This window comes from Malaclemys terrapin, chromosome 9 (assembly GCF_027887155.1).
Source record: "Malaclemys terrapin pileata isolate rMalTer1 chromosome 9, rMalTer1.hap1, whole genome shotgun sequence".
Classification (NCBI taxonomy): domain Eukaryota; kingdom Metazoa; phylum Chordata; order Testudines; family Emydidae; genus Malaclemys; species Malaclemys terrapin.
Window position 1 is genome coordinate 70,064,187 of NC_071513.1, and position 17,342 is coordinate 70,081,528.

At 40.4% G+C, this 17,342-nt stretch overlaps 1 protein-coding gene across 9 annotated transcripts in view; it reads right to left on the reverse strand.

Moving 5' to 3' along the window:
• DOCK10 (dedicator of cytokinesis 10) overlaps nucleotides 1–17,342 on the reverse strand; it is a 228,050-nt gene that overhangs the window by 36,135 nt on the left and 174,573 nt on the right. For 7 of the 9 annotated variants that reach the window (XM_054040397.1, XM_054040400.1, XM_054040399.1 and 4 more), the window contains exons 29-41: nucleotides 17,166–17,249; nucleotides 13,896–13,992; nucleotides 11,990–12,034; nucleotides 11,328–11,503; nucleotides 11,095–11,211; nucleotides 8,472–8,583; nucleotides 7,521–7,642; nucleotides 7,319–7,433; nucleotides 6,545–6,611; nucleotides 5,755–5,802; nucleotides 4,717–4,818; nucleotides 1,455–1,579; nucleotides 642–754 (exon numbers count right to left, since the gene is read on the reverse strand). In XM_054040397.1, coding sequence (XP_053896372.1) covers nucleotides 642–754; nucleotides 1,455–1,579; nucleotides 4,717–4,818; nucleotides 5,755–5,802; nucleotides 6,545–6,611; nucleotides 7,319–7,433; nucleotides 7,521–7,642; nucleotides 8,472–8,583; nucleotides 11,095–11,211; nucleotides 11,328–11,503; nucleotides 11,990–12,034; nucleotides 13,896–13,992; nucleotides 17,166–17,249 — 1,323 coding nt within the window. The remainder of the gene's footprint in view (nucleotides 1–641; nucleotides 755–1,454; nucleotides 1,580–4,716; nucleotides 4,819–5,754; nucleotides 5,803–6,544; nucleotides 6,612–7,318; nucleotides 7,434–7,520; nucleotides 7,643–8,471; nucleotides 8,584–11,094; nucleotides 11,212–11,327; nucleotides 11,504–11,989; nucleotides 12,035–13,895; nucleotides 13,993–17,165; nucleotides 17,250–17,342) is intronic. The other 2 variants (XM_054040402.1, XM_054040395.1) reach the window with 1 other exon arrangement.

The window sequence follows — 17,342 nt, forward strand, 5'->3', positions numbered from 1 at the left end:
CATTGATTTGTGTACTCCACGTCTCTGACAAGAGTAAGAGAAGTCGGTCGGAAAGCGTCTCCTGTTTACAGCGCGGTGTAGACACCGCAGTAAGTCGACCTAAGCTAAGTCTACTTCAGTTACATTATTCATGTAACTGAAGTAGTGTAACTTGGGTCGACTTGCTGCGGTAGTGTAGACCAGCCCTTTTATTCAGGTGCCTCAGTAAGTAGTTAGCAGCCTAAGCTTTAGGCACCCAAGTTCGAAAAGTTTGGCCTTAACTTCTCTGTGCCTCAGTGTCTCCATTTTAAAAATGTGGATAATACTTACCCACCTTTGTAAAGGTATTGAGATTTTTTTAATGACAGGTTTATATGAGATCAAAGCATTACTATCATCACACCGTAGCAAGTGATGCTGTTTCCATGGGTCATCCCTTTTCCTAGCTCTTCTGCTTAGCCAGGACACTTCAGGCCAGTACCTGTATGGGGGCTTAGTACTCCCCTTCCTTCACCCCACCGAAACCCCTCAATAATGGAAGGATTTGGCATTATATTTGTTTCTTTGTAATGTACTCATGGGCATTTTAAAACATTTAAAATTCTCTTTTTGCTCAAACCTATGACACCATTTCAAGCAGAATTTGCAACAATAGAACATACCTGGTGGTTCTGAGTGAAAAGACACAGTAGGTCAAGAATGGTGAGGCAAACCTCTGTGGCAATATTTGCCTCTGTGTCTGCGTAGTGTACAATGTCTGTGTCATTGGAGCTGCCTGCAGCAAAAGAAGTGGGAAGAGAACAACAAAGTGAGTATCAAGATAAATAACCCTCCAATCAGATCAAGAACTGCTTCCCAAATCAGTACAAACATTCATTCCTAAGTGTGCATGTAAGCTAAAGGGGGAAAGAGGGTTGTTTGCTTCAATTTTGTTAATTTTGTAACATCTTTTCAACTTTGCAGAATATTGTTTCTTTGATTGCTTTTTTCATCACAGATTACATTCAGCCTGACAAGAGATTTGAACAATGAATTATATCCTATCATCACATCTCCCTCAGAAAAAAATGTATGCAGGTTCTCAGCTGGTGCAAATTACCACAGAACTCAATGAGCTAGGCAAAAACGTGGGTGGTATGAATCCACTGAACTCCATGGGAAGTCAGCACCTCTGAAAAGCAAACTACTCATTTCGTTTTCTAAATATGTGTTTTTAAGTACCTATCTTCAGGTTCTGATGTTTGCAATTGTTGGCTTTTTTTTCTTTACAGGTCTATAGTCCAACTATTAATATTCATACAAGTTCCATTTCAGCCCTTAGGGCCTGATGCATAGCCCATTGAAATCAATGTAAAGACTCTCATTGACTTCAATGGGCTTTGGATCAGACTCTTATACATTCTGGGCTGGGCTCTATAGAGAAATCTAAGATAGAGAGACAGACAGATAAGTAGATTCATTTCCTTCATACTTACTTGCCATGCTGCTGTCTATCATTTGCAAGAGTTTGGGGTTGGAAAATGCATTTTTGCCACGGATTATTGGTAATGTTTGAGATCTGTGATGTTTGTGGCCATCATGACTGGAAGTAGAATGCATCCTGAAATTGAGAGAGCACCATTTTTTGTTTAAATGTTATCATGTCCCTATAGTTTTTCCATGTCTCTCAGAATTATCTGCAGTATTTCTCAATGACCGTAAGGGAGACCAACAGATGCAAAATATTTCAGGTTAATATAGCTGAAGAACAAAGTCAGCAAGGTATATATAACACAAGCAGATGTTTTGTGATTTCTTGAGATCACAGGAGACATAATAACATTTGCTTATTACTAGGAGAAGCACTGGTTTAAACAGCTGACCAATGTTTACACGACAGCCCTTAAGGGAAGAGGAATTGAGCTAGGTTCTGTTGGTTTAGAATACAGAGAAAACTTAACACCACAAATTATTAAACACAATTAATAAATAATGGGGGACTGATGATTTTAGAATGGACAGTGATAATAAAAAAGATAAATTCTTTTCGTATTCTGCTAACGAATACAGTAGACTATTTTGCTAAATAGAAGACATTTAAAACTAAGGGCACCAAATTCAGGCATATACATTCATACAAAGGTTCCAAAATAAAAATGGCCTTATTTTCAAAAGTACTGGGAACCTACATCCACTGCTGAATTCAGTGAGAACTGACAGCACGTCTGAAAATCAGGTCTCTTTTATTTAGCTGCCTAAATATGGATGCCTAACTTTAAGTACACAGTTTTGAAAATTTTCTCCTCTGCACATGTTATTTTCTGCATACAGGCCTAGAATCTGTGTGAGTTTTGACTTGCACAGTTAGCACATGATCAAACCCTCAGAAGGCGAGGAGGAAGTTTTCTGAGAGCCACAACACTCAGGAGAGCTGCCAAAAGCCATCCAAGTGGAGAGCTTGTTCCTCAGCACTCCTACCCTTACTCCCCGCAGCTTCCATTTCAACATGACCCTGAAGGAGATCTTTCTTTAGTAGACATGAAGGCCAGAAGGTACCAGTATGACAACCTAGTCTCCTACATACCACAGGCCAGGAAGATTTACCTGCATCCACCCCATAACTTCTGGCTGAGCTAGATAGTGTATTGTTCTGAAAGACAACCAATCTTGTCCTGTGCAGTCTTTAAGGACTTCAGCTGACTGAGAATCTACCACATCCAAGTTGTTCCAATGGTAAATTACCCTGACTGTGAAAAATATGGGCCTTTAAGTTGTGCTACCCAGACCTCCCTCATACCCTAACCCTCTTTTTGGGGGTGGGGAAGGGGCTGGCTGTATGGTGTTCGATGGAGTCATCAGAATTGTGGGAAAGGGAGAAGGATGCCACAGATGGTGGCTCCACTCCAACCCCATCACCTCCTGTCCTGCTCTCCCAAAGAGTGGACTCCCATCTCCTCCAAATACACACAGGCAAAGGGTGGGCTTTTCCCTTAGCTTTTCCCACCAGGAGTAACCTGCCCAAGAAGAGGCCCTTCTACTCGTGGACATGTAAGGTAGAAAATCAGGACCCAAGGCACTAACAGTTTTAGCAATAAATTGAGCATTTATGTCTACTTTCCTCTCAACTAAAAATGTCTCTGATTTGTTGGCAATTATTTGATTATATTAAAAATATTTTTAGACTTTCAAAAGAGCTCAGCTCCCTTTCAGTGGCCAGATTTTTGCAAATCTGGTTCTAAGTATCTCAATGGGAACTGCTGGGTGAAAATCTGACCCCAACTCTTGAGCACTGACTTACTTTGAAAATCTGGCTCCACATTCACATGAAAATATATTGTTGGTCAACAAACATAAATAAACAAACATACACCCAGGGGCGGCTCTATGTTTTTTGCTGACCCAAGCACGGCAGTCAGGCGGCCTTTGGCGGCATGCCTGTGGGCGGTCCGCTGGTGACGCGGATTTGGTGGCGTTTCTACGGGTGCTCTGCTGGCCCCGCGCCTTTGGTTTTCCTGCCACCGGCGGACCTCCCGAAGGCATGACGCCGAAGGCTGCCTGACTCCCGCCCTCACGGCCACCGGCCCCCCCGGGCACGCGCTTGCTGCACTGGTGCCTGGAGCCGCCCCTGCATACACCTTCGAAAGAAGAGTGCAAGTTAGAAGGGCCATTGAAAAATAACAATATTTTATTTATCTCTTAACATATGTCTTTGCCATTCCTTAAAAATATTTTTATAGCCAAAAGGGCTAAATGCTGCACTGGGAGGATGCAGACTGTAGCAGTCGCTTGAAACAGCTGCAGCATGCCTCATTTGTGGTGGTTTTCTAATTTGGTACCACCATGCTGGTTCTCCTGTAAACGTGCAGCAAAACAATGGCCTCTTCATACTTTAATTCAAAGGCACCTTGCCAGTTCCAGCTGTGAAATGAGATCAGTGCTTATTCGGGAGGAGTGGGGGGGGGGGAGGGGAGGCGGGGGAAGGAATGCTTCCTTTTCCTCATGTTTCATTTGTTCCAGCCATATGCCATTATATAGGCTTATGATGTTGGGCATTATTGGGTTTGAATCAGCTGCGCAGAGATAAACAATTTTATCTGAAAAGCACAGAACGGTGGGAATACAGCCTGCTCTTAGACAAAGTCTACAAACCACATAGAGAGAGAAATTCACTTCCTTCAGTCTTTCTCTCCTGGCTTGGCTGCTCTTAGGGTAGCTACCTCAGGCCATTCAGCCCACACCCTTGATCTTCTTTATCTAGAAAGTCACTCCCACTTCCCTGATGTTCAGATGAGGCAATAAGTCACCTGTCTTAAAGAGTCAACAGAACCTACTTAACCCTTTCCCCAGCAGGAGCAACACCCAGGAGTAACATGGGAGCATGTGTTATAAACACACACACAGATTTTCCCCTCAAATGGGCATTAAGGCTATTACTACAATGCACATTTTACTTCTGCAGTTTATTCAGATGCTACAGAACAGAACAATTAAATTCTGCTTAAAATGTACAATTTATTGATTATTTGGAGAAAAAAAGACCAGGAAAAAGGAGCATACATCTAGCTTATAAAATGGATATAATAATAAATGACTACACTACATGTAAATGTGGAAGTAACCAGATGGGGGCCAAACATAACCACCCAATAAGTGGCACTGTAAAGGGGTCTTTAGGTGGATGTAAATGAGATTTAGCCCCTGTGTTTAGATCTATTTTGATTTGAATTTGGTTTAAAGTGTTAAAAGCTTAATAATTACCATTGCGGCAGTATACCAGGTGTCTGACAAGATGAGTTAGAGCCTTTAAGTGTTCCATTATTCTGGGTGGCCTGAGCAAACTTAAAGGCAGCAGCTATTTTCCTGTTAAGAGAAAATAAACGTTAACTCTTTTATGGTATGTGCCCCTGATCAGGTCATGTCTGTGAAAAACACAAATGTACCTAGCAAAACATGATACAAAGCATGAATTGGTTAATACAGCAACTCTTAATTTTGCTGCTGAACATATGACAGACAGCAAAGTTCATTGTTGTAGCATGAAATGAAAAATGAAGCATCATAACATGGTGAAACAGAAGTGCACGTTTCATGCTTGACAGCTGGAAAAATGATCTCATACTCTTTCAGTATAGTGGGCAGAGAAAAATACTAGGGGCTGGGGAATCTCAGTTTCTAAGGCTTTTGAAGCATTCATGGATGCATGATAGCGCTGTTCCCTCACAGTTCTATGGTGACAAATAGAAGGATCTGTTTGTCCTTCCCTGGCATTTGCACTCAAAAAGAAGATTGGGAAAACTACTACAGCTTCATGGCACTATCACAAGTAATCCACCTGGTTGCCTAGGAAAATGGCTATATTAGTTGAGCTCCAAACATTCATAGGATTAAAAAATAAAGTGTACGTCAGCCAGGGCCGGCTCTAGCGTTTTTGCCGTCTCAAGCACACACACACAAAAAGCCGCGATCACGATCGGCAGCAGCTCTACTGCCGCTTCATTCTATGGCAGCAATTCGGTGGCAGGTCCTTCGCTCCGAGAGGGAGTGACGGCCCGGCCGCCGAATGGCTGGACGTTCCGCCCCCCTCTTCATTGGCTGCCCCAGGCACCTGCTTGCTACATTGATGCCTGGAGCCGGCCCTGATGTCAGCTACTGTAACTGTAGGTCAGCTACCATATTTAAGAATGATGCCTCCAGAATGAAATTGATATACATTAATGATTTTATCTAAGTGTTAATCCCCACAGTAGTACTTAAAATAACAATGTAATCTACATTGTATAGGTAAAAAATAATTACCTTATTATATTTCGTTTTCCTAGATATCTGAAATTTTGCAGGCAAACCCTGAAAGGCACGAAATACATTTTGTAATGATTCTGTTTAGTGACACCATACTATTTTTCAAAAATTCTGAATCTCAATCTTTTTAAGAACACCCCAGATAAATCCACCACTTTGTTAGCAAATGATCCAAGATCTCCCGGAACTTGGGAAACAGAAGGGGAGACTATCACTTCCACTCAATTATTGCCCATCTCTTCTCCCTAGGTTTGGGATTCCTGCATGGTCGGGGGAAAAAACTGTGGGGATGTCTGCAGGAGGACAGTTTCTCCACCAACCTTATGGAAATTTTGTGGCTAAGTAAATGATGACCCAGTCAGTTCCATCTTATTCTTCTTTCCCAGCTGAGCTGGTTAGGGGGTTCTGGGTTCAGTTCCAACCAGGGAGCCTGCAGGAGTTGTGCTCAGAAGGGGCCAGAGGAAATTAGGTCAGGACTAGGAGCCCATGGAATGTGAATAGCTCTGGAGGAGGTTTGGGGAGGCAAAGGCTTTCCTTTTCTCATGAGGAAGAGGAGTGGCAGCAAATCTCAACCCCAAACAGAAGAATTCATACAAAATTCTGTGAGGAAAACCCCAAAGAGTTTCCTATCTTTTCCCTGGAAATAGCCAACATAAGGATGATATGGTCTTTAATCATTAGCATGCCTGAATTTTACCCGAGAGAGTAAAACATACTATTACTACAGCAGCTGCTAGAGAACAATATTATTTAACAAACCAGCAAACAAACCAGAGAGTGAACTTACTCTAAAATACTGAAGAAGTCCGCTATCTCTGTGAATGGAGCTCTCTGCCAGTAGGAAATCAATGTATCTGGAACCAGACATCAAAACGTAGGAATTTAGCAATTATTGGAAACTGAGGATCCAAAGCTCACTGAAGACAGTGAAGAAGTTTTCTCTTGACTTTATATGAAGTTAACACTGCATGCTTCTTTTGGCTGCATGCAGAGGATGTGCTTGAGAAGCCCCCCAGCACAGGTTTAATAGCAGTGTAGACAGTGAGGTGCAGCTTAGGCGAGCAGAATACAGACACGCCTGAAAGTGTGGATCTGTAATTGAATACATACCCTACATGGCTCTCTACTCATCCAAACTGTGCCTTCCCGCTACACTGCAATTTTGAATCTTGTAGTGTCCCACTATGCAGGAAAAGACTCCAGCAGCAAGGAAAGGCTCTGGTGGGGGGAGGAAGCAGGGAAAGAACTATGGCAGCTCTCTGCTGCTGGAGCCTTTCTCCGCTGCAGGGAAAGTCGCCAGCAGTGGGGAAAGGCTCTGGCAGCAAGGAGGTAGCAGGGTCTGAACCTTTCCCTGTTGACTCCCTCCTGCCAGAGCCTTTCATTTACACATGTAGCTGTGCACCACAGTGTGGACGCAGCCTGCTTGTCACTGCAGCGTGTAGCCACACATATCCCACATGCTGCTGAAAGCAGTGTGTAGCATAGACGTAACATTAGGCTCTAAGGATTTTATAATATTACAAGTAAAAAAGTGCTTTTTAGGGGTTTTTTTTTTTTTTACCTTCTGAAATTGTTTTCATAATGTGAAGGAAACACATAAGAAGGCTTCTAGTTTCAGCCTGATCTAACTTGTCGAAGCGAAGAGTTGATCCAATCAAAGACAAAGGTCTCGCAATCTGCGGAATTGGAAACACACTGACTTATTGAGTATCAGGACAGACTTTTTAACTCTAAGAATTGTTTTCAAGTGTTTACGCATGTACCTTTTCACAGGTGTCAGTTCTCTCACTGTTTTTTTCATTGGTACTTGGGTTAGACTCAAGACTTGCTAAGGAAGCTCTGGAGTCAGCATGGTTTGCTGCAGAGATAGCTATTGATGAAAAGGCTGTAAACAAAAGTCACGGCAAACATGCTAAAATAATGTGTATGGGTACAAAAACTAATAGTAATAATGGAAAACCAAAAATATGTTGTATGTAGGATGGACAGCTTTGAACTGTTAACCTCTGTCATGAAGCTACTGGTGACTACATTTGGTACTGAAAACATGCAATAAATTGAAATAAAATGATACAGTTTTGCTGTTATTAATGGCATTAAAAAAATCCATTACTTTTTATGAAGGCCTGATTCAAAGCTCACTGAAGTCAGTAGAAAAACTCCCACTGACTTCAGTGGGCTTAGAAATGGGCCTTAGATGAAGTAAACAAAGTAAGTTGTGTTTCTTCCCCTCCATTATATTTTGAAAATATAAAAATGCTTGCCTTATTAAAAATTCACACCTGCAGTACAGCATGTAATGACTTCTTTGGAGTGTGACTTTTTGATGTTCCTAGCATACACTGTGAAGAAAGTGGCAACTCCCCATTCCATGGAGGTTTTAGAATTACAGGAGAATCTCTGTAAATATTTTTAAAGCATGAGGCAATTGCAAGAATACATTAGGAATTAATAAAACACTAAAGGCAAGGTTGGCATCATCACGAGAGGCAGTACAATAAGGAAACCAACAAAAGTAGGGTAGCTTCAGAAGAAAAATAAAATGTATCCAAAAATATTGGAAAGGAGGAGAAACACAGGATCGCTTGTTTCCCTGTATATCACATAAATGGGTTAATGATGATATTCTCGATGCAAGATACTTTTCAGCAGAAAGCACAATGGGGTGAAATACACAAAAATCTGTGTGTGTGTTATCAGCACTTCTTTAGTACCTGCTATAGAGTTCAGGACATCTTTGGAAAAAGATGTATCCACAGAGTTTGCATGTTTCATTGCTGTTTGACTCTGAAGTCCTCCCGCAGTGCTCAAGTCATCCCTAGATCCCTGCATTTCAAAGTGGGCAGAAACAAGAACTCAACTACATAATATCACTTTTTACAATCTCAGACTCAGCCTGTTCATTAATTTTATAATTACAGTACATCTGATCGGATCGCTTAGACACTGAGCTTAAAAACCTACTTTTAGCCGATTAGACAAGGCAGCCAGAAGAGATCAAGGCTTATCATAACACACTGAGTAACTATGTGGAATACGAAACCCGCTCATAAGCAGAGTTGCATATGACAGATCAAGTCTAAGAGTGTGTTTGCTTCTTAAACCACTTGCATAAATGTCAGAAAAAGGAGCATTTTAATACTACTAGCAATTATCAAGTGAAACAGGTTGGTTTGCTGGAAGCTAAGGAGGGCCATAGCTTCTGCAGACACTTGCTCCTATTTTTTGGAGACTGAATATGGTCATATAAATAACCCATCTAATTTCCTTAGGGGCAGATGCAGACCATACGTGCATTGTTCTAAACAATACTCCTACCAGGTGATTTATAGAATAGTGTTAGGCTGGATTCTGATCTGTGGTACACATGTGTAAATTCCAAGAAAGTAACTCCAGATTTCTACCAGAGCAACTGAGATCAGTATCTGGTCCATTGTGATTAACCTGAGATGCTGCAACCCCATTTCTCAGCCACTGATATATATCAGTGAATGCTGAATAGAGATCAACTAAGATTATAAAAAGCAGCTCTCAGACTTCTCTCTCAGTGCCTTTGTGACAGTGTACCCCATAAGGCTTTATGGGGAGGGGGTGCTTATAAATGTATGTATGACATAACTTGAATATGTTTTGTGCTGCTTGTGCCATGTAACATATCTCCGTAAAGGTTATGGTCTACTATATCTATTCATCCTATTTGTACATATATATATAATTTTCTACTTGAGGTTAAGAATATGGGCTGTATGCTTGCTTGGTTTCTAAGTAAGCTTTGGGAGGCTTTTGGTCAGCTTCTTTAGGAAGGAATTCGTCAGGTTAAGTACCTGATCAGGAAACACTTGGAGAACAATGCATCTTGGAATGCTCCAATCCACATGAGAAGTCTTCCTGGAGACATGCAAGATACCATGTGGACAATGGCATCGGCTTGTAAAGACTGAGTCATGCAGGGGCATGTGACTCGCCCAGGTGACTCCAAAACTCCATCTTGGAGCTGGACTTTGCATAGAAGGGAGGAAGGGGGTCCCCACCCACAAGAGTCTATTTAAACCCGTGGGAGACCCCTCCATTTTGTCTTCAGCTGGCTAAAGAAGGAGCCTCTCCACCCCCCCAGGATACTTGAAGGAGACTGAAACAAAAGACAGTAACTACAGGGGGTGTGAGTGATTGCTGGACCCAGGCTAAAAGGAGATTAGCCTGTAAAAGGGAGCACTCTGGAACTGGTGAGGAAATTATCTGTATTCAGTTTGATTAGGCATAGATTTGCGCATTTTATTTTATTTTGCTTGGTGACTTTGTTCTGTCTGTTACTACTTGGAACCACTTAAATCCTACTGTCTGTATTTAATAAAATCACTTTTTATTTAGTAATTTACTTAGAGTATGTATTAATACCTGGGGGAGCAAACAACTGTGCATATCTCTCTATCAGTGTTATAGAGGGCGAACAATTTAAGAGTTTGCCCTGCATAAGCTTTATGCAGGGTAAAACGGATTTATCTGGGTTTAGACCCCATTGGGAGTTGGGCATCTGAGTGCTAAAGACAAGCACACTACTGTGAGCTGTTTTCAGGTAAACTTGCAGCTTTGGGACAAATGATTCAGACCCTGGATCTGTGTCTGGAGCCAGACGGGAGTGTCTGGCTCAGCAAGACAGGGTGCTGGAGTCCTGAGCTGGCAGGGAAAACAGAAGCAGGGGTAGTCTTTGCACATCGGGTGGCAGTTCCCAAGGGGGTTTCTGTGATCCAACCCGTCACAGCCTTCATACCACATTTTTTTAGTGTGTTTCCCACAGATCAGATCTTGAACCTCTAATGGACAACCAAGGCCCTGATCCTGCTCACATTTATACATGTGTTTAAACTTATGCATGTCAGTGTTCCCACTGGCACCAAAGGAATACTCCTGTGCATAGTGTTAAGCACGTGCACAAGTGCTTGTAAGATCAGGACTCATGGCTGTACTGAAGTGGTACAGACTTCCTGCCAGGTCTTTTGCTTCTCAGGAGCCAGAGCAGCCTCACCACGAGAGCCTACAAAACCAGCATTGCTTTTTATGAACCTGAACTTGTGGGTGTTGTATGGAAAGCTGCCACTAAGGCCAACTCAACATGAACCCCCCTGCAAATCTCTCTCCCTTCCCCACCCTCACCTCACCCTTCATTCTCAGGATGTGTCCTCTCCCTTCTTGATTGCGTTTCTGGAACTCTAGTCTGAAAATCTTCAGTCCCCTTTATAATTGTGGGTGGACTCTCCTTTTGTTAATGCTAGAGGAAGTAAGGGATATCAACAACTACAATGATTCATATTAAAGTTCTGAAAAAATGCATTAAGTTACCTGATTGGATGTATTTATATTGAAAGGAAAAATATCCTTCATGTAAATCCTTGGCAGATTGTCCAAAAGCATGCCATAGAGAGGCATGTACAGATTTGCTATTTGTGCCTGTTTATCCTAAGAGAGAGAAAAAAATCCAAAGAAACAAATCATTGTAAACTGGGGAGTGAGTAGTATTCAAATGTATTTCACTGCATGAAAATATCAGTGGAAAGAATAAATAACACACTTACCTGATCTGCATATCGATCATCAAAAGAATGTTTTGCCATGAGGTTTTTAAGCACAGCCAAAGCTAAGTGCCTAATATCCTGGTCCTCTTGCAGTGCATAGCCAACCTCTCGAAGCAGCAACCCAATTAAGAAATGTTTATGGCAAAATTCATTGGTCAGGGTGTATTCTGGAATATCTGGATCAGAACAGACAAGGATCTCATTTTATTTTTAAATGAACGATGTTAACATACATTCCAGAAATAAAGTTTTTCACAAAAATTCTCCAGGCAGGCTCATGTGTGAGTTTCAGAACAAATTAACAAACATCAATAACAAATATTTCTTAAGATCATGCAGTTTGTATAATTTATAAATGAATGACGATTTACATATATTGTTCTTGCCATCTGAGGTTCTCAGAGTAATTTACAAACATTGAATAAGCCTTCAAACACCCTTTTGAGGCATAGCATCTAAGTATTATCCCCATTTTATAGCTGAAGAAATTGAAACACAGAGATCCAAACATCCCATTGGTCAGATGATTTAAATGACTTCCCCAAGGTATCACCATAGTTCAGTGATAGAGCTGGGAATAAAAATCAAAACTCCTCAAGCCCAGTTTTATCTATTCACTGCTAACACTCCACATGTAGCACTGTAAGAAATTAAGCTCTTACCTGATGCACGATATTCCTGCGTTGATTCTGAAGGTGTCACAGAGTCTTGATTTATCATGAATAGAAAAGAAAAGACAAGGCAGGAATCATGCATTTTTACTAAATCAAATTAATGACATTATGATGATGTGTGAAAAGTATATTTGATTTTCTTTCCCTCTTTTGATGCTTAATCCAAAGCCCATCAGATTCAACAGAAAGATTACTATTGGCTTCAATGTGCTTTAGAGTAAGACCTTGGTTAATTGTCTATTTCGTTCATAGTGGATGCATGATAAACATAGGGCTTTTTTAAATTCAGGTTGGCATAGTAGAATAAGTAACTATGAGATACATTTCAGTTTTTTTAACAGAGTACTCTCTATATGCAGGCAGAGATTGTCACACTTCACATTTGCCAAGATACCCCAGCCAATAGCTTTGGATAGCAAATTCTTGCAGAATAATGTAGAAACCAGAAATCATGGTGTTTGATCCACAAGCTATACATTGGAAAAAGTGACTTTGACTGGAGGCAATTCAACCAAATGTGACTAAAATACCACTTTTCTCCTAGTAAAATATTAATGCAATAATAATGAATAATTAATACTTTACCCTCCATAAAGCCTGCTATGTTAAAGTCTCCCAACAGTTTACCAACAGAAATGCATTTAGCTTCACCACAGCTCTGTGAGGTTAGTACTACATTATCCTTTTGCTGATGAGGAAACTAACACACAGAGAGGAAAATACTCATGGGTGTACTGAGTAGCTCCTGCCTTAAGCAGGATCAAATCCTAAGTGACTTGCCCCAGGTCAAACAGGACGACTGGGAATAGAGCCTGGGGTGAAATCCAGGTTTAACTAAAGTCAGCACCAAAACTGCTCTATCATGCACTTTAACCACAAAACCAAGATTAAAGAAGTTGTTCCAGCTGTAAAGGGGGTGGGGAGAAAGCTCCTCTCTTACTCTGTTTTGCAGAAATGGCTAAGGAAGCGTAAAAGATGTGGAGATTAGACAGTGCATCATAAGGCCTCTTCTGCCTTAAAAGGCACTTTACTTGTGGTATAGGTGACTCACACTTGTCAGTATATATGTCTATAAGAGTTCAGTAAAGGGGGAAAAAGGAGTAGTACTGGCCACAACTAGGAGGCCACATTCAGAATACCATACACACTGAGTTTAGCTTTGGAGGGTAAGTACCCTCAGCCTATTGGTAGTGAAACCTCCATTTCAGAACGACAGGTTGCTGGGGATCTACTCCCTAAGGATAATCAGCTCATAGACACTAGAGACACAATGGCTTGAATGTACATTAACCAGATTAACAGGAACAGAAGAGCCTCCCACATCCCCTAGTTACTGCTCATGGAACCTCACTAACCCCAGCTGAAGAGGATACAGCTTCCATCCTCCTTCACAGCTTTAAGTTCCTTCTTTTCTGCTGCACCTGCTCTCAAACCTCCTCCTAGTTTCAAACGTCTCTTCTTGCAGTTCTCATCTCTCAACCCAGTTTCAGTTTTAGTACTTCTCTCTCTGCAAGCACTCTAGGTCACTAAACCAAAATTTCCATTAAATGACCCACTTTAGAACAGGATTTCCAGGCATATTTGAGATGAGCAGAAATAAAGAAAGACCTGGAGAAGAGTTCTGTGTATCTTGAAAGCTTGTCTCTTTCACCAACAGCAGTTGGTCCAATAAAAGATATCACCTCTCTCGCCTTGTCTCAGAAATAAACAGATGTTTAAACTGGGAGATCTATCTTATCTCTTGTTAACATCACATCTATATCTTATTCTCTACTTTTATATCTAATGTCTAGATGTTATTCTTGGAGAGTTTATAGTACTTCCCATACTAACTGGCCTGAGAAATGTGACAATTAATACATTTCACAAGCCAATATATAAGGTGAGTTATTACCTGGAATGTTTGCAGATCGTATGGGCAGGCACAGAGGAATAAAGTGTTCATGGTGACAAACTTCTTGAAGAAAGTCAAATTTGTACTGATATAAAATCTGAAACACCACAATATTAAATAATTGGTATGGACTTTAATGACAACAGGAAACAAGTTTAAAAGTTACATTAATATTTCTCTCTACCCCAAAATCATTCCTATCAGCCCCTAAAAACTAATGGTCTGTTATGTAATGCTATAGTACAGAATAAGATTAAAAACTTGGTTCCCCCTCCCCCAAATTATATTAAAGGCATTTGTCAGAACCATGCTTGCATTTTTTGTGGATTCCTGAAATTTAATTTCACACTGATTCTGTATGACTTTAACTAAATGACAATGTCATTTAAAAGCAGCTGTCACTTTAAGACCATGCACTGGCTCCCTTGGATGGCATATGCTGTTACTTAAACTCTTAGGAGGTATGATGCATCGCCTCCATTTCACATAATTCAGGGCTGTAGCAATCATTTCAATAGACTGTATCATTCACTGACCCAGCACTATGTAGTCACTAAAAAACAACAACATGAAATGATTTTGTGTGTTTCCTTTCCTCCTCACTCTTTTAATGAGCTGAGTACCATGGTTTGGTAGTATTAGGCCTGGCCCAAAGGTCAGCTGAAGTCAGTGGTAAGTCTTTTCATTGATTTCATTGGGCTTTGGATCTGGCTCATACTGCTTTTGATAATACATATCATCAACTCCAGTCATTCCTTTCAATTGGTAATGGGAGGGCTGCTCATTAAAGTGTTATTGTGTTTTAATGAGCATTGATAGTATAACAAAGGGAACTATACAAACTATAACAAAGAGAAAAACTAATCCCCATGTTGCTGTGTGGGTGCATGTATCAGAGCATTTTAATAAGAATGAATACTGTGTAGCAACAATATTTTGCCTTTCTGTAGCACTTTCCTAACCAAAAGCTCCAGGCACTATGCAACAGTTAATGAATTAAGCTTTGCAACTCCCACGTGAAATAACTATTCCCATTTTATAGATGGGAAACTGTCTTGCCCGAGGTCCTACAAGGAATATTTAGATTTGTTTCCTCTTCCCAAAACAATGTTCTAACTCATAAGAAACTATTTCCCAGGATGCTGTAGGACCAATTCAACAGAGCAACAATAAGCTGATACTACATCCCAGTATATGCATGTATCTGTAAAGGCGCAAATCTTGCCCCTTCTTAAAGGGTGCGAAGGATCCATGTCACAAATGCAATCTTTTCATTTCCGCTGGGCAGTAGAGCTAGGATGCCACAAGCATTGAAAAGGGTCTAGACCAAAAAGGCTGGAAACCTTTTGTGGCTTATCTGAACTTTTCAGAACCTGTTGAGTAGAGCTGGTAAGGAATCTTCCATTGGAATTATCATATCTCCATGATGCACCATGGTCATGGTCAATCAGCCACAGAACTGGGCTGATAAAAGAGAATGGGGGCATGAGGCACTTGAACTAAAACTCTAGTGAGGCACCACAGCAGATCAGGGGAACACAAATAAACATTAAAATGAAAAATTACAATATTTCCGAATCCAAATTTTTTAATATTTTGGCTTTTGGTCCCAATTCAGGATAAAACAAACGTCAAAATATTGAAAATTTCAATGGATCAGTTCTACCGTTGAGTTTCATCCACACCTAGGATAAATTCACTTGAAGCAATGTTATGTACTAACACAACCACATATACTATTTCTTCAAATGGATAGATGTACAGTTCAACTTTCTAGAAGACTGGGATCAGCAAATTTTTTGTAAGTAAACAAGCAGTTAAAAACCAAAGTATGCAAGCCAATGAAAGCTTAACCTTGCTTCAAAACTGAATGACTGGCTCTTGTTTTGCTCTCTAGTTACAAAGCAAGACAAGCCAAGACACTGAGGATATTTTGGTATTTCCTCAAAGTCATAAGAATCTTTATAACTCATTTTATGCATATTCTTTTTCATTGGCATCAAGTCTGTTACTGGCACATCTGTCTTGGCTCCTCATTGATTCTACTTTCAAATGTTCTCTGCAGACTATTTGGAAAGGAAGCTATGCTGTAGATATCATACATACATTTATCTTTGAGGATGTGCTAATTTCTGCTATACAGACTGACCAATCTCCAATAATGAACTGCTCTGTTAGCAATTAACTGGATGTTTTAATTAAACATGTTTTTGCTGCTGAACTGAACTGAAACATGTGGAAACAATTTTCAGCTTTTATAGAATTCTTTGCAGATTTATGATCTTCATGTAGAACACAATAACTAAGGGCCTGATTCTGCAGCTGTTCCTCTGATTATGTGAGAGATCTGAGTACAGCTTGATGTAGTTAAAAAATTGTGAATAATTTCACTATCAAAGGCACCAAGTTTGGTTCTTTATAATTCATAGGGTCATCTTATTTATTTAGATCACTACTGAATATTTGTGAAAAAGTTAATGAATCATAAAAATTTCACAAACTTTTGCCGGATACCAAGAGTGCACTGTTTATTATTTGTTACTATCCTGCATATGTTTTTCTGATCCAACCATGGAGCAGAAACAAAACCATCTCACTTATGCTATTAATCACACCACATTAATAGTGAAGAGTTGACCAGACCAGTTTGTGATTGAATCACCCATATTTTGAAAATTATTGGTCAAGCTATTTCAGTGAGTATTTACAAATACATTAGAGGAAAATGAGCATGCAGTTCACAAATGACCCACTAACCTAAAATAGGGCTAGTGTCCTGATCTTGGAAGGAACTACACAGGGGTTGACCTCTGTACATCAACAGATCCCCATTGAAGTTCAATTGAGTTCTGCACAGACATAGGAGTCCAGCTATATCAGAGGTTCTCAAACTGGGGGTCAGGACCCCTCAGGGAGTTGTGAGGTTATTATATGGGGGGTCGCGAGCTGTCAACCTCCACCCCAAACCCCACTTTGCCTTCAGCATTTATAATGGTGTTAAATATATAAAAAGTGTTTTTAATTTATAAGGGGGGTTGCACTTAGAGGCTTGCTATGTGAAAGGGGTCACCAGTAAAAAAGGTTTGAGAGCCACTGAGCTATGTGAAGCTCCTTGCAGGATCAGGACCTAAATTTGTAACACATTCTTTATAGTAAATAATTTGATGAACTCTACTTCTGAGCATGGAGTAACTACAGAATGGATCGTAAATAGTTTCATCCTGAAAATACTCTACTATCAAGTCCCCTTTAAAAAAATATAACTCATACCTTGTGATCCCCTGAGCTGAACATGCTTACATAGCTGTTGACCATCTTAAATACAAATCCACGATCCATAAACGTAAAACAGCGCTAAGGAAAAAAATAGAATGTTTATAATTGTATATCTACTACCAATAGCACAGGGCCAGATTTACAAGTGCAATCTGTCTGCATTGTGCCTCT